This window comes from Pimephales promelas, chromosome 21, assembly GCF_988280905.1.
Source record: "Pimephales promelas chromosome 21, fPimPro1.hap1.1, whole genome shotgun sequence".
Lineage (NCBI taxonomy): Eukaryota > Metazoa > Chordata > Actinopteri > Cypriniformes > Leuciscidae > Pimephales > Pimephales promelas.
Window position 1 is genome coordinate 15,509,861 of NC_142789.1, and position 25,243 is coordinate 15,535,103.

At 35.4% G+C, this 25,243-nt stretch overlaps 1 protein-coding gene across 1 annotated transcript in view; it reads right to left on the minus strand.

Annotated features, from left to right (window-relative positions):
- Window positions 1-25,243, minus strand: part of suclg2 (succinate-CoA ligase GDP-forming subunit beta) — a 157,438-nt gene that overhangs the window by 122,878 nt on the left and 9,317 nt on the right. Inside the window, exon 2 of the mRNA XM_039673341.2 lies at window positions 1,384-1,525. Within this exon, the coding sequence (XP_039529275.2) occupies window positions 1,384-1,525 (142 nt within the window). The remainder of the gene's footprint in view (window positions 1-1,383; window positions 1,526-25,243) is intronic.

Sequence of the window (25,243 nt, forward strand, 5' to 3'; positions counted from 1 at the left end):
ACCAAAAAGCATGCACAGAGAAGTCAAAATTAAACATGATTTAATGACTCGTAAATGTAAGTACACATTGATGGCCTAAGACACGAAACGAGCGGTTTTTGTGAGAAAACGAACAGTATTTATATCGTTTTTACCTTGTGTAATCACAGTGACGTCCAAGTGACCTGAATCAGTTGTTCAATGTCCAACTGAACCGAACTGAATCAGTTCAATGTTACGCCGGAAGTGATCGATTGCGTGTGACGTCACTCAATACTTACACGGAGATTTCGGAAGTTTTACCTTTTACTAAACATATTTAGATATGCCGAAATCGTCTTCCATTGTGGTATCCCGTATATCTAAATATGTTTAGTGAAAGGTAAAACTTCCGAAATCTCTGTATAAACAAAGAGTGACGTCAGCGCGTAAGCGATCACTTCCGGCGCATGCGCAGACCGAAGCGCCCGTGCCGTCAGATCATTTTGTCATGGCTGTGATTACAAGAGGTATAAACGATATAAATACTGTTAGTTTTCTCATACAAACCGCTCGTTTCGTGTCTTAGGCCATCAATGTGTACTTACACTTACGAGTCATTAAATCATGTTTAATTTTGACTTCTCTGTGCATGCTCTTTGGTGGACCCCCTTAACCTCCAGTGTATGACTGATAGACAACAACGGTTTGACTGAAAAATGTCAAAATTGAAAATACTGTGGAAACAAAGACACCTACATCTTGGATGCCCTTGAGGTAAGCTAAAACATATCAAAAATTAATTTCAAAGTGAACTATCCCTTTAATGTTAAAATTGACCGGAGTTCTAGAATAGAATAGAAACATCCCTTTTAGACCACACCGACCATTTTTCCCCTCGTTAAACTAGCAAAAGTGGATTTAAACTAGAAAAAGTGCACTTAGAATTAGATCGTTAAAATAGGGCCCATTGCAGTCATCAACTGATATGCCACATACAAAATGTGCTTGTCTCTTGAAACAGAAGCTCACAATAAAAAGGCATGAACGAAAACAAACATGAGCATGGATGACACACAGTGGGAGCAGCAAACCATGTAAAACAAAAGAGAAGGAAAATAAATAAGAGACCTTCTGTTTTGCTGACCCTTGAAGGCATGTCCACCAAAATAAAAGCATAAACAATTTGTACTGTTTGTTCTCATTGGTTGATTCTAACCCTCATGCCCGAGCTCAATGCGTAGGAGGCGAGATCTTGCATTCAACCACAGATCGAGTTAACAAATAAACATTACCTCATTAGCATGTTATCAATGAAGTGTTACTCATGCAATCACATTGCTGACACTGAAATCTATTAGAGGGACAACAGCACTACATCTAGACACTTAATAGCGAGTTGTTTGTAATGAGGAGGACACTTACTGAGTCTCTTGGCAGCCTCCAGGGCTTCAGAGGCAGTGTCCGCCACAAAGAACCGCTGTACGGTTACGCCACTGTCCTGCATCAGCTTCTTGCTCTGGTACTCCTGCAGGTTCAGCCATCTTCTGGGGCACAGCCTCACTAGCTAAAAACACACAGAGTATATTTTCATTTACAGGGCTGTCGTCAATAAAATACATGATATGATTTTTTTTTTTTTTTTTTTTTTTACATGAATTAGATGAGTTGACCAACATAATGCCGCTTGGTTTGAATGTGACTTTTTTGTGAGCGGTGTTTCATGCATCACTACACTACTAATAGTGGACTGGATCTTTTTTCTAGGCATGCGAATGTGACCACACCTTTCGACTGATTAAATAAAATATATGACATCAACCTTTTCATCAAAGGAACGTCTGTTCTGTCATATGAAGTAATGACGATACACGACAATTTAGTAATCAAAGTCCAACAGAGAATGTTTTTTTTTTTTTTTTTTAAAGTGGGGCTGTCAAACGATTAATCGCGATTAAAAGTTTGTGTTTACATAATATATGTGGGTGGAATGTGTATAATTATTTATATATATATATATATATATATATATATATATATACACACACGTTTGTATATATTTAAGAATTATTTTATACTGTATATTTAAATATAATTTATACTATAAATATAAATATTTTATATATAAATAATATTATTTTTCTTAAATATACATGCATGTGTGTGTATATTTATATATACAAAATAATTATACACAGTGCACCCACACATATATTATGTAAACACTAATTTTTATTTTGGATGCGATTAATCGCGATTAATCGTTTCACAGCCCTTTTTTAATATATAATATTATTGTGTAGATTCTATTAAATACCAGCTGTATATTTTGTCTCTCATTTTATTTTATTTTTATTATATAGCAATATTTTTACAATTTAATTTAAATTTTGCTTGTTTGTTTTTGGAGTTTTGGGAATTTTTACAATTTTACGATTTAGTTATCACAGTTCAACAAAGAAATGTTTTTTTTTTTTGATTTATGACATAATTGTGTAGCTTCTATTCAAGAATAAAATGTATTACATTTTACTACAATATTTTAATAACTCATTTTGCTTGTTTATTTATTTGTTTACAACTTTACGATTAAGTTATCAAAGTTAATTTTTTTTTTAATATATTACGTAACTGTGTAGATTCTTTTTGAGAATGTCATTATTACATTTTAATTTCACTTATTATACAGTAACATTTTTTTTTTAAATTTCATTTGATTTTGCTTGTTTGTTTGTGGAATTTTTACAATTTATTTAAAGTTAAACAAATAAATGTTTTTAATATAGGCCTATTACATAATTGTGTATATTATATTAGAGAATATAATTTTCATTACACATTAATATTAATATTATATAGTAATATTTGTATTGCTTGTTTGTTTTTGGAATTTGATGGATATAAACCAAGTCTAAGGGTACGTTTACACAACATCTAAAAGCTTAAACGTTTTTGCCTATATGAACACATAATACACGTGCATGTTTGGCAATTATGGCTTCGTTTTCAAAAATGTGCATTTTGAATACCAATTTTAAAAGTTTGCACTTTCAGGCTCCCAAAACCTCATTGTCATGTAAACGAATGGCCGAACCCGCCTAAAAAGTTTGCAGTATATTAGTTCAAAACGATATTGTGTAAACAGCCCCTTAAAGTGCAGTCACAATTATATCATTCCCCAGCAAAATACATGGACACGATATAGCGTCATTCTGTTCTGCCATTACCATGACTACACATCAAATAGGTTTATTGATTTTTTTTTTTTCAAGCACATCTTTGAAGTTATTTCACAACAGACATCCTCCGTAATAAAGCGGCTTCAAGTCTCGTCTCTTCATTCGTGTCTTGGCTTCCATTCAGTCTAAGATTTCTAATCATAGCAGCTCAGCACTAGGTTAATATTCACACATATTCAAGACCATGTCCTTTGATGAGTATTCAATGTGTATAGTTAACAACCCATAAGACACTCATTAAATAGACAATTCCACATTATTCACAACTGTAGAATGAGTAAAACAGGTTATCAGAGCAGCACAGTGTTAAATCCACTCAAGTACATTATTAAGTCATGATTTGGAACAACTCTATGGCTTCTACTAATTGAGTGTCTACGTGTCTCCAAGGAGAATAATGAAGGTGGCCACCAAAGTTGGCATGCTGTGGAAGAACACCAGGGAAGCGTGCACTCGGAAGTACTTATTCAAACATAATGAGACATCATCACTAACAAGTAACAATACAAGGAAAATGTAATGTAGTGCACTTACAGTACACAGCAAAATGTGGACTTCCGCTCTAGAGTTATATAGATATGGGCATAGGTATAAATGTGACATTACTGTACGTGGCATATTGTTTACGAGCTGTTTTGTAAGCTTTGTAAAAAGTTTGCAAGCCTCCAACCACTCACTAACTTGATCACTTGCTCTCTGATAAGCGTCGGATGATGGACTACTCTCATTCTCGGCAGTGTTCTTCTCAATGTCTGCATTTCATCATTTCACTGAAATACATAACAGTATGCTTTGACTGCTGTATGGGTTACACTGAATTATATGATTCATCATATCATTGCATTTGGTGCTCAGCACATTTGTCATTAAAGAAAACAGATCGCAAAAGCATTCATTTGGTAAGTCAAAATTGTAATACTGCGATGACAATCCAGATGTATGGAATGTACAATAAATGTTCACTCTCACAACAAGCACAGAATAAGGCATCTGTAATAGACTTTGGGTTGTGGAACCAATTTCTTGTTTTGCTATAAAAAAATAACAATAAATCACTAAAGGAAAAAAAAAAAATTCTGGCAAGTTTCGACACCATGAATGGTTGTGGTGATATTGTATTATTTGAAATACCTTGAAAAGTGTGTGTGAGAGAGAAAGAGTGAGAGTGGGCTGTGAAACGATTAATCGCGATTAATCGCATCTAAAATAAAAGTTTGTGTTTACATAATATATGTGTGTGTAGTGTGTATAATCATTTTATATATACATATATGAAGAGTTCAGATGCAAAAGCCTCTAAATGCCATTTGAAATTTTCTTCTTTAATGATGATTTTTATCAAACTTGTATATTTAAGTTCAGTAATTTCACTTAAATAACAATTAATAGGTAATTATCATTGCCATTTAAGTGAAATTACTGAACTGAAATATATAAATTTGATAAAAATCATCATTAAAGAAGAAAATTTCAAATGGCATTTAGAGGCTTTTGCATCTGAACTCTTCATATATATATATTTAAGAAAAAATTGTTAACAAAATATCAAATATTTACATTTATGTATAATATTAATTTTGTATAAATATATATAAAGAATATACATGCAAATATTTCTTAAACATACATGCATGTGTGTGTATTTATATATACAAAATAATTATACACACTACACACACATATATTATGTAAACACAAACTTTTATTTTGGATGCGATTAATCGTGATTAATCGTTTCACAGCCCTATATATACTGTATATTGTAAATGAAATAATAAACAGATTGTCATGATCATTATGGTGATATTGTACTCTTTTAAATACCTTGAAAAATGAAATAAAGCAGTGACATGTATAATAATGGCAAAAATATATGTAAATAAATAAACATGAAAACTGTTATGACGGGTACAATCACCTTTGGCAATATCATAATCTGTTACATGTATAATAGTGGCAACAAATAATAAATACTAATTATTTATTAATAAGAAAGAAGTAAATACTTTTTAAATTATATTAATGATTAATTATTATTATTTATTTAATTTTTAATGGTTTGGAAAACAAGATTTTTGTTATATACCTGTACCTGTACATTTTTAGCTCTGGTAAAACAACAATGTGACATATAATCCACGTGATAAATTAACATTTCCATAATTAGCACGAAAATGTAGGATAAAGCAACTCTGATAACACTTTACAATAAAATTAAATTCGATGCAAACATATCTTTCCACAAGACTTGGACTAAATCGTTTCAATTCGTGCATATTCATTTTAAGACACCTGTATGATCTTGTGGATGTTTGGGTTATATTTCCAAGAAATATAATTTATTTAGCATCTTCTTAGTCCTTTGAGGGTCATTCCTAAAGGCCGTGGTGTAGCATTCAATGCATATTGGGGTGGATGGCCACATTTAAAACTGGAAATCGCTAGCTGTTGATAACATAGCTACCTACGCACAAAGAGTTCAGTGGAAGGACATTGGGTAAGCTGCCTTACACATGAATCTAAGCATACCTTGTGCTTTAATGCTAGTGATCTGTTGTGTGTGATGCCACAAATATGGTGACTTTGTAATATAGTTTGACTTTGTATATAAAACACAAAGTTGTGGATCTCCTGAAAAGTTTGATTCCCCACACAGTTGCAGGTTTTTATAGACTTCTCAGACGAGGGTTTATTTTCTGAATGTTCAGAACACAATGGGTTTTTACGGTTCACTGCTGTTTATTAATACATATGGGAAATAAGTGCTGTTTTCTCAACAGATTATGCTTTATTGCATCAACAATATATAAGGTGTGCTATACATAAAAAAAAATATTAAATATTAATAAAGAGACATGAGAGATGGTGACAGAGACAATTCTGAAAGGGTGGGTTCTTTCAGAAAAAGAAAACAGGGCAGTGATAATATGGACGATACCTTCTATTTTTTTTTTTCTTTTATATATATATATATATACACTCTAAAAAATGCTGGGTCGTTTTAACCCAATTTTGGGTCAAATATGGACAAACCCGAAATGTTGGGTTAAAAATGTAATGTAAAGATTTAACCCAACGGCTGGGTTAGTCCATATTTGACCCAAAGTTGGGTTAAAACCAGCATTTTTTAGAGTATATATATATATATATATATATATGTTAAGCTAATAGGCTAAGCTGTTAATGTGTTAACTGAAAACACAAAGAATGGGAAATGTTTAGTTTGACATTTTTAGTTTTAGTAATACAGTATAAAATTATATATAATCCAAGTCACACACAATGGTAGCACTTTACAATAAATTAGTTCAATCCCGTTACTAATAACATTAACTGTTCAACGTTAAGCAAACATATCTCTCCACAAGATTTGGACTAAATCGTTTGAGTCTTATGGGTTTGTTATACGCAACGCATTATGATCTTCTAAGTTTAGGTTAGAAGTATATTGATTTGTGTTTTAAAGATTAATCAATGTTTTTAGAACGACAAATATTCATTTTAGGGTGAAATATCCCTTTAAATAGGTCCTAGTTTTCTAATACGGCCTTACATTGGCCTTTGAATGCAGCAATTTTTCCATGTTCTGACATACTCAGCTTGTATAATTAAACATTTTTGACAAATATTTGTTTGCAATTCACTAAAATGACTGTTTACTGCCATCAATTTAAAGACTTTTCTGTTTCATTGTTTTTCCACTCTTTTTTTAAAAAAAATATTATATTTCTGGAAAATGACTGGTTAAGTCTCTAATTGCATATGTTTAGTTTCTATAAATTATTTGAGTTATTGTACATGGTTTCACTTCCATATCGATGGCTCCTTTAACACATTCTGTTGACTAACTTTGCACCTACATGTCTGCTAACATGTCTACTCATTAGAAGACTGGTTAGGTTAAGAGTGAGTTGACATTTAGTTGCAGAATTACTTCTAGTCAGTAGAATGTCTGTTGGGGGACCATCAAAATAAAGAGTTCACAGATATTAAGCAGACAGTGTACAAACCCAAATCAGAAAAAGTTGGGACATTTTATAAAATGCAATAGTACAAAGCAAATAGTTTTAAAATGCAAAAGTACAAAGAAATGTTTTCAAATATTTGCATTTTGTAAATATGAACAAATTTTAATTTTGATGGCAGCAACACACCCCAAAAAAGTTGTGACAGAGACATGTTCACCACTGTGTCACATCACCTTTCCTTTTAATTACACTTTTTAATCATTTAGGAGTTGAGGATACTAATTGTTGGAGTTTTCCTAGTGGATTCAAGACAGCCGCTCAACAGTCTGTGGTCATCATTGCCTGATTCTCCTTTTCATGGCGGGTCATTTTCCATAAGAGACATATCTGGACTATAATAAACAGGCACATCCCTTCAATGGTGCAGAGTGTTTAGAAACCACTCAAGTCAAAATGTAAAGATGTAATCTTGATGGCAGTTTATGTCTCTGTACAATCCAAATATATGCATCCATGTCAATGGTACAGTACCTTCACAATAATGCAAGTCACACATACCATTTGCAATTATGCACCTCAATACCAGGACAGATGTTTGCTTTTGGACCCGTCGCTGGTGAAAGTCTGGTTGGTCCCTTTCATCTTTGGGACTGAGAACTCGATTCCATTTTCTCCCAAAAACAAGCTGAAACATGGATTCATCTGACCACAGCAGACATTTCCACTTTCTTCTAGACCATCTGAGATGAGCTCAGGCCCAGAGAACCTCGCCCGTATCTCCAAATAGAACTGATTTAAAGCTTTCTCCTTGCGTTACAGAGATTCAAGTGGCATTTCTTGATACGGCGTCAGCCTGTGTTCAGTGAAAATGGTTTTCCAAATTACTTCTGAGCACATGTGGCTGTATTTGACAGAGTAGCGTGATGGTCTCTTATGCAATGCCATCTGAGGAGTCAAAGGTCACGCACATTCAACAGAGGTCTACTGCCTTACCCACACAGACTGAGATTTCTCTGGATTCCCTGAATCTTGTGACAATATTATGTATAGAAGATGATGAGAGGCAGAAATGCTTTGCAATCTGGCATTGAGAAATGTGATTTTTTAAATTGTTTGACAATTCTCTCAAGATATTTGGCACAAAGTGATGAGCCATGACCCATCTTTGCTTAAAAAGACTGAAAAGCACTTTTACACCCAAACATGAAACCCTCAACTATTACCAAATCACCCGCTCATTGTGGACTGTTTCAAAATAGTTGGATAATCTAATTTGGATAATCTTATCACTTTTATTTGGTCTCTGTCCCAACTTTCTTGGGGTGTGTTGCAGCCATCAAAATCAAAATTTGTTCATATTTACAGAATACAATTATGTTGGTCAGTGAAAACATTGGAAAACGTTCCTTTGTACTTTTGTCAGCAGATAAAAGGTTAAATAGAATTAACAAATAACATATTCTTGATTTTATTGCATTTCACAAAATGTCCCAACTTTTTCTGATTTGGGGTTGCTCCATTTTTGTCATCTGCTCCTTTAAATGCTCAATCTCTTTAAGGTCGAGTGGACTCTGATTGGCTGTTAATGTTTGTATTGTTTATCAGATGGAATGAGTTTCAGTCGTTTCTATTCAAAGAGCACCCATAAAAAGCTGTCTCTCAAACTATCCTCAGATTCACAACCTTGTGTCAGTCAAAGAGCAGGAAAGCAAAATCTGGCATCAGATTCCAGGTGTCAGGTGTATGAAGTTATGAACATCTAAATCTGGATTCTAATGAGAAAAATTATAAGTTTGAAAATATCAACTTGAAAGTCTGGATCTGAGGCCATGATATTTGCCTACCAGTAATACGTGTTGTGTTTCTGTCTGTCAGGTGTTATTGGTGTTCCCGCTTCTGGCCCAGCTTGATTACCCGGACTGTGGAAGTGCCAAAAGAGCAACCTATTTGCAAATGTTAGTGGTAATTGTTTTCTCCCCCCCCATGCTATATTTAGACGGAGCCCATTTTTGTAGCTTTACAGGTTATTAGTTCACTCAAGGGCAAAGGGAGGTTGAGGTGCATTGGGGCCGAGAGGTGGTCGTGAACGCCGAGCTCCGGGAAGAGGACGGCAGGTGTCTGATCTCCCCTGAGACTCTGCCTCAACAGTAATTATCTTCATCAGCACTCTGGAGACACCACCAGTTAAATACCAACACACACACACAAGCACAGGTTTCTACACCAACACTAACACAAACAACACAAACACTACGCAGTTGAAGGCTCCAAAATACAATAACACAGGCTTAAAAAAAAGCATGTTTAATAGCACAAATACACACACACACACACAACTACACACAGTGTATATATACAGTATATATATATATATATATATATATATAAACAGAATATATAGAAACAGAATAGATGCACTCATATAGAAAAACAATACATAAATGCTAAATGGCATGTCATTACTATTATTTACCAAAGAATCATTTATTTTCTTATGTGGTGGAATTGGGCTTTCATAATACACTTTAGTATTATGTGGCTGACTTATATGCGTGACATTCAAAATATTGTCCCTAAATAATAAGCTAAATCTCCTTCGACATACCAACTGATAGTTAAATCTAAATCAAATTTACTCTCATGAAGTCACAGCAAAGCAACAAAAGCTCACCACAATAAAAGCCAAGACCAAAATAAAACCCCCTTTTTTTTACTTTCTCCATGAATAATCAAGCCAATATTTTTAAATTCAAAGAATAATAAAAAAAAAAGTCATTCTGCATTGGATTTTTGCAATAAAAATATCCAAAAATCACTAGGCCATGTTTCCAAATATTTAGAAATCATGAGAAAATTGCGATTTTTAACCAAGGAAACCAACGCATTCTCATCCTTTAACATCATATAGAACGCTATATGCAAAAACGGCGCTATATTACACACATGGCACCCGTTATCGTTAATATAACACGCGCTGTGAGGGCTAAGTTTAGGTGTGGGGTAGGGTCTGCGTGTCATATTCACGCTAAAGGATGTATGACGTCTTGGGTTCGCGTGTTATATTAACGATAAAGGGTGCCATGTGCGTAGTATAGCGCTGTTTTTGCATATAGCGTTCTATATGACGTTAAAGGATGAGAACGGGCTGAGGAAACGGGACGTATGAGAATGTGTGTCGCCAATCAATGTTCGTCATATCCGTGTTACCCTCGGTTTCCACCAGGTTTGACCTCGTACTGCAATAGTAACCATGGCGACAGACATGGACAACTAGGTTGATTTATGCCCGTCATGCGTGCTCAACAGCGTAAGCGTCCCTAGCAGGGTTTTGTTCAAACATTATGGACCATGGAAAGCAGACTTTGAGACAAAAAGAGAACTAAAAACGAAAATCAACATCTTTCGAGATGCCGAGAGCTCCACGTCCGCGAATAACTTCGACTTGACAGAGACGCGAGTGTTGCATGTTACTCAGTCTCATTCAGCCAACAAACAACCTAACATTCTCAACACACTCAAATGCAGTTTAGTGTGATATTGTTACTGTTAGATCACGTGAAGCAGCCCTGCGTTACCTCAAGTTTAATATCTCGCACTTGCATAGAATGAAATGTCCTTATTCCTTTATATCCGCGATACGTCTAGCAATCGTGCCCTGCTTCACACCACAGTCATGTTAAAAACATCAATGTATTAACTCATCCATAAAAGATCCATCAGCTTGACAACAAGATCCATTATTCCGCTTAATACGGAATATACGTCATCAATATATGCCTTTGTTATTGTAAGAGGTTAGCGACCCCTGGTGGCGAAACAATCTTGCATATTGTACCTTTAATGTCAATCAAAATTGTTGAAATCTTTTAACAGTTCAAAGCAGACCTACAATTTTAGCATCTCGTTAATCGTCAGTTATAATAATTAAAGTTTGACACATTTTTGAAGGGGGGGATCTCCTCAACCACCAACAGTGCAGCATCCACCTAGATAATTATATACTGTGTATATATATATGTATATATATATATATATATATATATTAGGGCTGGGTAACAAATATCGATCTCTCAATATTAATCGATTCTCATTTTTACGAACTGATATCGATTCTTAAGTCTCAAGAATCGATTAGTCATCCTGTTTCATTTGAATGAATGGGACATTGTATCACGGCTGCGCGCATTCAAAAAATCGCAATAATCTTTGTCTTTTGTTACTATTGATATGAAACAAAGTCTCAATTTTCAAATTACGTCCATTTTCTTTAGAAATTCAAAAACATAAATAGAGTTTTGGCGCTGTGGCGTGAGATCGCTCTGGCGCAGCTCAAGAAAAGCAGCGGCGCTGATCTCACTTCCAGGTTAATAATTAGGGCTGGGTAAAAATATCGATTCATCAATGCATTGCAAGTTTTTGCTTCTCAATGGGCTATATGCACGCATAAGTTCCGCATTTGACATAAGGATGCTCGTCCATTTCCGGTTGTGTAGATTAAAGCGGAGGAAAACCGGAGAATACGGGATTATGGCAGAGTCTTCAATATTTACTGTCCTCTCGTCTTTGAAACGAAACGTACATACGTTTAGATGTAATTTTATATATAGTTATGTTTATTTAATATAATTTTAAAAAGAAGCATAAACACAACGAGGTGTCTGTTTTATCTGTTTTTGTGACTAACGTTTTATTAGTATAACCATGGAGTATAAAATTCAATATAAATTGTCGGTATTGCATTGGACTCTATGATCGGCGGAAGTTATCGAGCATCCTTAATCCTTCACCGGAAATAATGCCGTGCAGCCCATTCAATATCGATTCATCAAATCCTATGAATCGATTCAGCCATCCAGGCCAGTGGCGGCGCTGTGGGCTACACTCTAGTGAGAGCGTTCAGCGTTGTACAAGTCGCGCTTTAGCCCTTAGCAAAACAGCGCGATGACGGACAGCAGATGCACTCCGTTCAAGCCTGATTCAAGCCTGCACCGCCAACATTAAAAGCCGACGTTTGGGCTCATTTTGGATTCCAGTTTAAGCCGGGAACTATGGAAGCTTGTTTCCGCCACAGAATGGAAAATAAAAAAGGTAATTGCGACTTTTTATCTCACAATTCTCTTCACAATTGTTTTTCTCAAAATTGGGAGTTTAACGTTACCTCTCGCAATTCTGACTTTATTTCTCAGAATTGCAAGATATAAAGTCACAATTGCGTGATATAAAGTCGCAATTGGGTGTTATAAAGTCAGAAATGCATGATATAAAGTCAGAATTGCGTGATATAAAGTCAGAAATGCATGATATAAAGTCTATGAGATATAAACTTCTGAGAGGGAAAAAGGTTAGTATTTTTTTTTCCCCCTTAGAATTGGCCTGATAACTCGCAATTGCTGTTAAGTGTGATCAGCTATTAAGTGTTATTGTTTACAAAATTATAATTAGAATATTGCACTTTTTTGAGTATGCACATTTTGTGCTTCTGTTTACATTTCTTTTATAACTTAAATGTATAGGAAGAAAGAAATATACTTTCTACTACTTAGTTACTTGCACAGGGTTCGTATGGGTGCTTGAAATCCTTGAAAATGCTTGAATTTTGATGTTGTGTTTTCAAGGTTTGAAAAGTGCTTAAATTTTGGATAAAAAATGTAACTGTTTCTTTCACAAAAAATACCTATCTGACTGAATATTTTGTTTATTAAATGGCGAAATAAATCATTTGCTGCGGCCCGAGCACGTTTGTTACCGGCGCCCCCCGCAGCGTTGGCCTGGTTTCACACTCAACTTGAGTCTATCAAATCCTGGAGCGTTTGCGTGCATCTTACGTCATCACAAACGTGCACGACGCATGACAGAAAACGGAACACGGGTCAATCAATATATTGTGTTGTTATTATGCGCAGCTGAGTGAACAACAGGTTTACTGTGTATCGCATTTGGCTCTCTGCTGCTTGCAAACGCAGGAGACAGTGGACTTCTAATAATTTGTTTGCCTGAGTCCACGCGCTATATGTGTGTGCACTGTAGAGTTACTCTCGCTCGTATCCAAGGTAAATCATCAACACTATCATCCTTATACATGTGTTTTTATTTTACATCATAATCAGCTAAAAGTAAAACGCATGCACAGGTCACTTTACTAAGTGCGCACCCGAGTCCTCTCCGTGATTCTTTCACATTCACGCGAACCGCGGCATGGTTCGGGAGCAGCCGAACTCGGAGCACCTCCTCCAGGTAGTCTCGGATTCGGTACCTGAGGCAAAATTACTAAATATGCAGCGCGAATTATAAATTTCTAACTCTAAACGATTGGTCTCTGAACCAGCTGATAAAATCTTCATTTGATTCGATCCGTGATACAACCTGACGCTCAAATGAACCGATCGCATTTTACTGATGCAAAGGACGCGCGCACACACACACTGAGAGGGATCTCGGTGTTTCAGTGTTTACCCCGGCTGTGGTAACATATTAAATAATGACGCAGTTACAAGGTGTGTATAATATAGGTGTGTATAACTGCTTAGTCAACATTAACAGTAGCTGCTGTACGGTTTTCATACTGCTGTTGTTTTCCTTCTAGTCACTTCTGAACTTGACACAACTGATTCTGAACGTCTCTTGAAAGCTCCAGGTGACGGGTTGCCAGATATCACAAAAAGAGCAGAACAAGGCCCTTAAAAAACGAAGTATAATAAGCAGACATGGCAAAAAATGTACCGGGGAACACATTTAAACATAATAGTATTGCTAATATTATCCTACCAAATTAAAAGGAAGTTACTAAATTATTATAAATAGAATAGTTCAAAATAAAATATTTAGATAATATAAACTGATTGATAAGGTAAAGCAATAACATGAGATTAAAAATGATTCAGCAACACTTCATTTAAAGTTTAATTGCACCTATGAGTTGTATATTGAGTGCCTATGAGCACCTATGAGTGTTGTAATATCAGTCAGTTGGGGGAAGTTCTTCTAAAAGTTAATGTTTTTTCACTATATTTAGCTATCAAAATAGTTTGCCAAATAAATGTCAAACAAGGAAAATAACTTTTCATTTCTGAAGTATTTGGGTTTATTTAGTATACAAAGCCCTTTATGATGATTTTTGGAGAATAACTACATGTATAAATAACTATAACGTGAAATATATCGTTACCGTGAAATAAAATTAGTCATACCGTGAAACAGAATTTTGGTCATACCGCCCACCCCTACTGCATGTCTTTGGATCAAATCCTCTAACAACATTTTGAAAAATAAAACCTGTGTTTTGCTTCAATATCTGATCCTTCTGCTATTACGAAACACAATTTTGCCTGTTTATTTCATACTATCTCTTTTAATGTGGAAAAACCGCAAAATAATATTTTTTTACTATGTATTGGTTTGTAATTTACGGTGAATAAGGTCCTGGAAAAAACTTTAAAATGGACCTTGAAAGTGCTTGAAAAGTGCTTGAATTTGACCTTGGAAAAGGTGTACGAACCCTGCTTGCACTTTAGAGGTGTTGTTAAAGCACTGTACAGTGCTTGTCACAGTTGTGTTTGAATTCAACACATACAATATTGTACATTTTTATTCTGCTAAATAAACCATGACAGGAAACAAACATGCTGGGGTCAATTTGTTCTTTAACATCGGTAAAACTGCGCACATTACTTAAAAATATACTCAGGCACTTAATTACTTGTGTATTTACTTATTATTGAATCGATATCGAAGCTAATAAGTCAATGTTGAATAGAAATCGAATTGAATCGAAGCCTCAAGAATTGAAATCGAATCGAATTGTGAAATACCTAACAATACCCAGCCCTATTAATAATACCAGTCACAGCGTGAAATAAACATGTATGAGCATCTGAAAGTGTGTTAAAAGATAGAGTACAACTTATCGAAATCCGTATCATGTCACATTGATTCGCTCAATCAGCGTTTCAATCGTGGAAAGACGTCAGTTAAACAGCTTGTAATCAATGTCTTGTCATGTTGTCATATTTACCTCAGAAAACCCACATCAACTCGTTAGTCAGCTAGAAAAAAATAACTCAAGAGAGGAACATTTTGCTAAATATATACACTATATTACATATGCATTATAATCTTAAAGTTCTTCAATATTTAATGCATATTTTAATAAATCTGGCAAGTTTTTATGACAGCCACAATTTAAATGTTTATATTTCATATAATCTTCTTATTATAAAAATAAACAAAAGTGTAATTTAAGTGATTCATTCATTATTAGCTTCATATTTGAATAAATCTGGCAAGTTTTTATGACAGCCACCATTTAAATGTTTATATTTTATATAAACTCCCATAGTCCCCCATAGTTTACAGCATTAGTTAAGAGATTTAATTCCCTTGAGAAAAATTTCCATTTATTGTAACTGATATCCAAAATAATCGATATTGAATCAAATCATAATCGAAATCAAATCGAATTGAAAGCTTGTGAATCAAAATTGTGAAATTTGTCTCATATACAATATATATATATATATTAGGAGGCCAAGAAGATGATGGACAGAGGCCAATGTGCAAATTTGGCCAGGATCCCAGGGTTAAACCAACTCTTTTTCGAAGGACATCCTGGGATTTCTAATGACCACAGAGAGTTAGGACCTCTGTTTAACGGCCTCACTAACACCTCCTCCAGCAGATACCTATAGTTTAGTTTCCGACAAGTACTACTGACCTAGCTCAACCCTGCTTAGCTTCAGTGGGCAACCAGTCGTTTGGCTAAAGGGTGGCAGCTGATGAAATTCAACATGGCACTATAAATAATCCTAAAATGAACTTACTCACTTTACTGACCTAAACAGAAACATTTGTTTTTCTACTTCAGATGGTGTCCCTTATTAGGATTGAAAGACATAGCTTCTCTGGATCCTCTGGGAGTCCAGATGTCTCTTAAGGACATGGTGGCCCACATCAGATCTTGACTTATCGGTTGTCCTCACACAAAGGTGAGAGGACGAAGGAAAGCTGTGGCAGCAGGATAGCAGATGCTCCGCAAGGACCCCACACCAACTTTAGAAAGTCGGGGAAAAAGTTAAGGTTGCCTTCCTTCACATGAGCCTTTGTCTTCCTCGATAACATTATCGTTTGATAAAAGAAATGAAATGTATGGTAGGTCTGCACAATGAATCGAAATAAAACAGAAATTCTGATATGGCTTAGTGCTCGTTCGTGGTGTGCATGTATTGTGCACGAGGGTTAGAGATCTTTAGATTTGAGAGTACAAAACTCCATTGGAAAGAAAGGGCCACTGCAGTGCAGTAATGATGAAGTCTATGCTAATCCAGCAGGATATATGAAAGTAACACACAAACACTTCAGACGAAGGGGGGAAAAAACACTCCAAAGTGCAGGAGAGGGTCTGTCGCTCTTGAATGTAATAGACTCCTGGATCAGTCATTGCTCTTATAACCCTATTCTGATACCAGCACTGTTGCTCATTAACAGTGACAGATAAGAAAAACAGCATTTCGAATTGTGTTTGGGTGGTGTGTGTACTAAACGTGGTGGAGTGGCATGGGGAGCAAGTAAACACTGAATTTTAAACATCACCAACATATTATGTTAAAGACAACGTATTGTAAACAACATTTAGTATCAATAATATTACATTTCTAAGACAGGATTATTAGTGAGAGGGGAAGTAGGACAGGGCGTTATGTATCGGGATGTAAATAAGAGATTAATTACAACAATGTAGACATTTTTGGTTGATACCAACAAAAACATTTTGTTTTACCAAAAAAAACTATAAAAAAAATAAATAAATAAAAAAAACAGAAGAAGAAGTAGAGAACATAAATGTGAGTCTTTTTTCATTCGATTTCAGTGTGGCGCCTCGTTGCTAGGAAACTTTGTTTTGTATATGTATTTAGGGATGCATATAATGTATATTATAATTACTAACCCATTACTGTCAATAACCAACAAATGACCGATATTAAAATCTAAACAAACCGATATAAAAAGACCAAAATAAATTAAAAACAAAACACTAAAAAGTAAAATCAATCATCAAGAGACATTAAAGGAGTAGTAGTAGCACTTTAAAAAAAAACTTTTGCCTAATAATTTACTCACCCCCATGTAATCCAAGATATCCACGTCTTTCTTTCTTCAGTCGAAAAGATTAAGGTTTTTGATGAAAACATTCCAGCATTTTTCACCATATAATGCACTTCAGTGGGAACCAAATGATTCAAGGTCCAAAAGACACTTTCAGTACAAACTGCAAACTGTTCAAAGGGAAGGGAAAAAGATTTGTTCATTTTGATGAACAGGAGAGTCACAAACATGCGTCACAGAACAGAGCAAGGCGAGCATTTGAGCTTATATAAATTAAACTTTGTTATTTATTTATTAAATGAGTTTTCATCGTCTGGAATCGTTTAAAGCCCTTTGAACTGTTTGCAGTTTTGCACTGAAACATGCTGGAATGTTTTCATCAAAAACCTTCATCTCTTTTCGACTGAAGAAAGAATGACATGGACATCGTGGATGACATAGGGGTGAGTAAATTATCACCAAAAGTTTTTTTTTTCAAAAGTGAACTACTCCTTTAAGAGGCATCACATTATTATTATAAGGAAGTGCCACATGGATAGAATAGAATAGAAGAATAGCGTGCACTCATGAATCATACAGAAGACTGAATTTGGATTTTGAACGTTAATATAACCGGTTTTGATTCCATGTCATCTTTTACTAACATTAATAGTCTGCCTGACCATATGCACCATTACCAATGCACAACAAACTGAAAGCAAGCAGCTGCTTAGAGATCCAACCTCATATCTTCTCGCCAGGATGCTTAAGCATACCTGACAGATGAGGGGGAGTGGGGGTCCTCTTTTGGGGTTTTTAAAAAACCCACAAAAGAGGAATCGCATGCAATTACTCATCCACTAAACATGAAATCTGCTGGGGTTTTCACAGAGTTTACAAACAGACAAAAAAATATTACAGAATTGCTCAATGTGCAAAAAACCCAGACAGCGCAGGCGAATCAATGTAGACTACATTCAGCCCTTCAGTGCAACATTAGTCTGCTCTCCGCATTAGCATGACTTAGACATTAGGCCGCTTCATCAGCAAGACAGAGAGTGGAAATCTCAAGTCGATGAAGGATTGATTCCTAAAAGACTTCTTGCGGGAAGACAAAAAGAAAAGAGTAGTAAGCAACACAACTGCTTTCCTCACTGGGGAAAATTAGTTCTACATTCGCATATTCATGAGGGGATATTTACAAATCTGTATTGACCAATCCAATTCTTTTTGGAAGAAGGAAGAAGAGCTTAGGAGCTCAAACAAGGAGATTTTCTGAGGACAGGATTATGAGAGCTTTTCTTGAGGTCTTTCAGAGGGCAATGCCGTTTCATTATGCATAATAAAAAAAAAAAAACATTAAATCAGACATAGAATTTATCATGCGTTTCCATGGCATAAAATTTTTAAAATGCATATATATATTTTGTATAAATCACCGCATAATACATTCAAGGCCATACTGTAATTGCCAAATCCAAAACTTTTTTTCCCTGGGTTAAAAATGAGCAAATAAAACAGTAAATAGCAGTGTTATTTAAAACTAAAACGTAAACTATTTAAACATTTTAAGTTGGAAGTACAAGAATTACTCCTATTTAGGGTACGTTTACACATCAATGATGTACTAAAAACAATGTTTTCATGTACAGATGATGTCAGACGTTGTCAAAACAATCCCCGTTCATAAGAATCCACAAAAACGCTGTATTATGCTGCTAGGCCAGTAGTGGGCGATGTCACTTTATAAAGAAGCACTTCGTACCTATCTGCGAATAACATGTTTTCACAAATTTGCGTTTTTGCAGTTTACATGGAGACTATACACATTGAAATCAGTTTCACCCGCTTTGTGTTTTCAGGGCCCAAAAATACTGTCATGTAAATGAACGACAAAAATGCATACAAAGTTTTCCGCATTTTTTTTTTTTTTAACAATGCTCTGTAAACTCATTAAGGTGAGACACGGCAGGCAAAAACATTGATTTTATCATGCAGTGATCAGTTTTGAGATTGTGGTCTAGTTTACTCCTTCGATATGTGTTCTTTCAAGATGCTATAAAGAAAATATTAAAAATATACATTAACATTTTTATTTTATTACATTTAGTTTACTTGCGGCAGTAATTTTCTCCCGAGTTTACCAAGAAGTTAGCATTCCAGCGCGTCATGACGCGCTCCGTCTGTTTACTGAAGTCTGTCATGACAGGTATCGTTGTAAAGCTCTGAATCTCCCACACAACACTGCCTTTCTACCAGTAACCAATCGTGAATACACAAAGGGTGATTTAAACCTAATGACGAAGTCTCATTTGCTACTGCTGGTTTCTGCTAACGTGATTCGCTTAAATGCATCATGTGGTGTCCTCTGCCAATGTTAATTCATTGAGTTACTGCAGTTGTAGGCCTTATATGCCTGCCATGTTATTAAATAATCAGTTTTCATGAGCTTGAAATATTCTATATTATTACTGAGGGCCTGAGAATTTATTCTGTTTTTGAGCATTTTTTCCGATGGAAATGTATTAAATTCCCTACTTAAATCTTTAAATGCTTTTTTCTCAAAATGTCATTCTCCAGTACAAATATCTATGTACTGTAGCACCTATGTACACCAAACTTGTCAGTATTCTGAAGATATTTTCAGAGGGATTTGTTAATAAATTATTCCTGGCCTGATTTATGTGACATTTTAGTAAAAAAAATATATATATATATATGGCGAAAATCTTTTTTTTAAGGGTATGGACAGTATATTTTGATTTCCTAAGTAATGAAAGCATATCCTGAAATGTAAACAAAATGAAAAAAGAATTTTGCACCTGGCTTTATCATGTTATCATATTATGAGATAATGCCTAATTTGCATAATTAGACATACAAATTTCAAAAACTTATAATACATTTGTTTATATACTTCTGTAAGCAATCAACTGAGGAAGTTTCATGGTGATGTCTATTATTAAAAAAATTTGCGCTATTCACCTGTAGTGTCTCGCCTTAAATATATCAGTAATTTTCCTGAAATTTCACTCCAAATATTTCATTTATATCACATCAATAATATCTTTAAACGATAATTTAGTGACTTTAAAATATAAAGTGTTTTTGTTATTTTTTTTACTTGATGGATTAGAAAAAATGTTAATTATAATCAGTACATACAGTAATCTGTACAAAAAGTACAAATACATAATTAAAAGCTGTGTTAATATAAGACTCAAAACATTAGGGGGATGGGGCCAATAAATCTGACCACAACTATGGAATTTCTACCTGTTGCTCAATTAGTTGCACAGGAAACCAACCACCTGGACCTACTCTGCATTATATGTTAATTCTTTCCCTAATTATCAGCATCTGATGCTTCGACAAACAGTATTTACGGAGTGGCCCAGTCGACTGTATCGGATCCTTCACAGTGCAGTCACAGGCCAGCAGTCTCCAGGGGTTAAAACCCTCATTACTAGTCATAGCTCTGCCCTAAACCCTTTGAAATGACTCTTCATAATTAGCACCTCCAAATGGCCTCACATTTAATTAACTTGTGGAATCCTTGAGGGGAGTTTTGATTTAAGAAATGAACACATTTTCCCATTCCTGATAGTAAATGGTTTACTTTATTCAGAAACGATAGCTGCCATTAATCGTGAATAATACAATACGGTAGGGGTGTAACGGTACATGTATTCGTATTGAACCGTTTCGGTTCGAGGCTTCCGGTTCGGTACGCATACAAACCGAACGATTGCTTGGACCATTTTTCCTGCCGGCAAAATTCGTGCTGACGCGGCCAACACAACGTTGCGCAACATCAAATGGCAAGCGTAATGAAAGCAGAACGAAACTGCGCTACTCGTTAGTGCTTCACGGATCGTTTATCAGTTCGGACCAGCAACATCTGTGCAGCGCGAGCCGATCTCGATCAAGCAACACTGTTACCACACCGCGCTAAGAGATGCGGTAAAGAAAACATTTGAATTCACCACTGAGGTAATAACATCGCTGCGAGATCTAGTGAGAAGCGTTCACATTTCTCCGTTATTAACCGTAGATCTCTATTAGATCAAACAGCGCTGTCATGGAAACCAGGAGAAACATTGAGCCGTGAATGAACTAGTAATACTTTCGTCCACAGACCAGCAACATTCACCATGGATTTAATATAGTAACACTAACTGGAACCAGTTTGGCTGGAATGGTGAAATGCTTTCAAGTACTTCACACATCTTTTTCCAGCACTTCAAAATTCAAATATTATATAAATATATATTTAAATGTTATTTTTAATGTGATGACCAAAACATTATTTGTTCATTCTTCAAAGATGACCCCCATTTATAAACCTGAAAGTTTCAAGATCTAGGAAAACTCACACTTATTTAAAAATATTTTTTCTTTAAACAAATATTTCTCTGGCATTTCTTTCTTTTTGCTGTATCGAAAACGTACCGAACCGTGACTTTAAAACCGAGGTACGTACCGAACCGTGATTTTTGTGTACCGTTACACCCCTACAATACGGGTATTAAAATGGTCCCAATCAACGAAACAGATGCAGATAAAGTTGTAGATAAATCAGAATTAATAAGGTCGTGAAAATACATCGTGAAAATATTTTAAAGCAACACCAAGTAAGTTTTCCTCTGCGGTCACCCTACAGGTTGGAAGCGGAATTGTCCATTTGCGCAGTCGTAAATAATTTAACGTATATGGCACGCACGCTCGTTCTTTACCGGCTTTGGAATGAAAAATTACCACAGAAAAGGTAGAGTATGTTGCATGATTTCATAAAAGTATGATGTATTGCAATATTAGAAACGAAGAAGAAAAACGAAGAAGAAAAAAATAATGACTATTGTAACGCTTGGCGTAAACAAGTCAAATTTGTAGTTTTCTTATTTCTATTTAGAACTACAGAAACGCGACCCGATCTGGCAATCTTACATAGCGTGGTTATAGCGGATATAGGACCGCAAAGCGAATCCAGAAGTGCCTTTCACCCTGTTACGACTTAATGAACCACTGAAACGATTTTGGAAACATTGTTTTAATGTAAAGAAATCGAAAGTAGTGTTGCTTTAATTTAGAACGTAAATATTCTTTTAGAGTCACAATATTGCATAACGAAGAAATGATTTAATTAGGTTGTGATGGGGGGGGGGGGTCTAAGTAAATCTCTGAATGCTTCCTGCTCTAGTTGGGTTTTACCGTTTGACATTGTTCAACAAGGTCAGGTGAGCACTGGATGAGGAGAAGCCTTTGACAAGTCGACAAGAGAACTCCGTTAGGCCGTGACGTGTGTGTGTTAGCAAAGCCGAGTTAGGGGGAGCCAGCAGAGCATGCCAAAGGATTTAGATCGCAGAGATTTGCATCATGGGATACTCTTTTTGCTTAATCTCCTGAAGACAGACACAGGCTGAAGGTGAAGGCAACTCTCTGCAGATATGAATTTAGCAATTAGCATAGTTAATAAGGAACATCCTTCAGAAGAGAGAAGTCTGGAAGTGTGAGGTCAAGTCTGTGGGCAAACAGAAGTGGGCGAAGACAGTGACTGAATCGTTAACAACATAAAAATAAGAATTCACACATTTACTCATACATGTACCCATCTAACTTTCTTTCTTTCAAGCACAATGTTTTTGCAAAATGAAAATTAAAAGTTCTATAAAAGTGGTCTGTGACTCAAGAGCTACAGTACCGGTCATGAGTCATGTTTTCGAAAGAAGATTCTTAGGCTCATCACAGCTGTATTTAAAAACACAATAATACAGTAATAATATTGTGAAATATTATTACAACTGTTTTCCACTTTTAATTTATTTTAAAATGTAATTTATTCCTCGATGGCAAAGCTGAGTTTTCAGCATCATTACTCCAGTCTAATGTCACATGATCCTTCAGAAATCGTAAGAATATGCTGATTTGCTGCTCAAAAAAAAAAACTTTTCTGATTATTATCATGTTGAAAACTGTTGTGCTCCTTAATATTTGTGGAAACTACAGTAGTCAACATTTGAAGTGGATCAAAACCTTTCATCAAAGTTATACATGAGTTTTGAACAATACCCATTCTTCTCTTATTTGATTAACTTTTTTGATGCACTTAAATATTTGGGTTTATTTGGGATAATTATGTAACAAAATATTTTTATTCAGCAAGGACGCATTCAATTGATAAAACATGACACTAAAGACCTTTATAATTTTACAAAAGATTTAATTATCAAATAAATACTGTTTATTCATAAAAGAATATTCATCAAAGTATCCTGAAAAGGTGGTTTCCACAAAAATATTTTGAAAATTTTCAACATTGATAACAATAAGAACCATTATTAATAATTGAGCAGTGAACCAGCATATTAGAATAAGTGTTCCAAGTCTACTGAAGCCATAGCATCATTTAATGTGAGAAACAAGCTGAAATTAGAAAAGATTTACTGATAAATCTTGAGATTTATTATCCATATCCATAATTCTTTGACTTCTTTTCAATGAATCTGCTGATGTGATGCACTAAACCGGTCTGAATGGTTCGTTCATACATCAGATTGATATGATTTTCAGGTTCAACCAAGCCTGCCGCGCAAGCTCCGAAAAGTGAAGCCAAAACGTCTCGATTTCCCCCGGTGGCCGGTCCAGGTCATAAACCCCGCCTCCCCATGTTATTCAACGGCACGTTGAGAGAGTGGAGACCAACCAAACAATTAAATTACACTTCAAATATCGTTTTTCCAAATATGTTTTCTGTCATTTACGGTAGTTTTTATCACACTGATGTAATTTCAAGTGTTTGTTTTTAAAATAAAATTGCTTTTAGTTAGTTATTGGAGATGGTGTGAGGTCATGATTGACAGCTGCAATTCACAAGTTCTCTGAGTGAAGTAGTCACTGAAGCACCAACAGACTTTTTTGGGGGGGATCTTCGGAGGACTGAGGAGTTTGGAGCTTTAAATTTAATATCTAAATTTCTATAATTAATTTTAAAAAGTGCCGGAGCGCGTGCTTGCGATTGATTCTGCGAGAGTGAGGGCGAGGCCTTGATTTCCCGGCTTTACTTCCTGCTCACTAAAGCGCATGTCTGGTCCCGAAATCACTTCTGCGCAGACTCAAGTTCCAAGATGTCAGCGCCATATCGGGACACTAGCGGCTTCACTTCTGACCAATGGAAGCGAGCGAAGGGGTGTCGTCCATCTTTTTTTACAGTCTATAGGCCTGTTCACACCGGGACAAATTTCGCGCACGTCATTCGCCGACATTTAACGCCTCGTGACTAAACAAAGGGCGCCAATGTGCGTGTGCACACCGACGCGTAAAACGATGCGAGTAAAATCGTCATTTAAAAAAATACCATTTTCGAATCCATTCAGCCGAAATTCTGATATATTTAGAAGAAAATCAATAACCAGAATGATTTCTGGTCCCATTGACTTCCATAGTAGAAAAAAATATATATACTATGGAAGTCAATGGGACCAGAAACTGTCTCGTTACTGATATTCTTCTAAATCAGAATCTTCTAAATCAGAATATCGGCAGAATGGATTCGAAAACGGTAAAACCCAACAGTTTAACTCTGGGGGAGTTGTAAAATGAACCTATTTCCAAAAAAAAAGTGGAGTATCCCTATAAGTAACCTTTCTGTTCAATGGAAGAAGGAAAGTCGAGAGTTATGAGTAACAATGACAGAATTTGAAAAACGAGTAAATAAACAACATTTAACCTGTTCTTCATCGTTCTGCCTTAAAATGAGCCTTTGAACATCCATGGGAACACAAACCAAGTGAATACATATAAAGAGAAAGACTTTCAAAGTTTTTCCACAACTGTCATTGAAACAGCAGGGCCAACATATTGTATAACAACTTTTAATTTCCTGTAACACTAAATACCGCCTCATTATAATCATCATTACAGAAGAATTATCCCAAATGGACCGGAATACAAGTCCCATAGGATCTCAAAAGAGACACATCTCCTTCAAAAGACAGCTGAAAA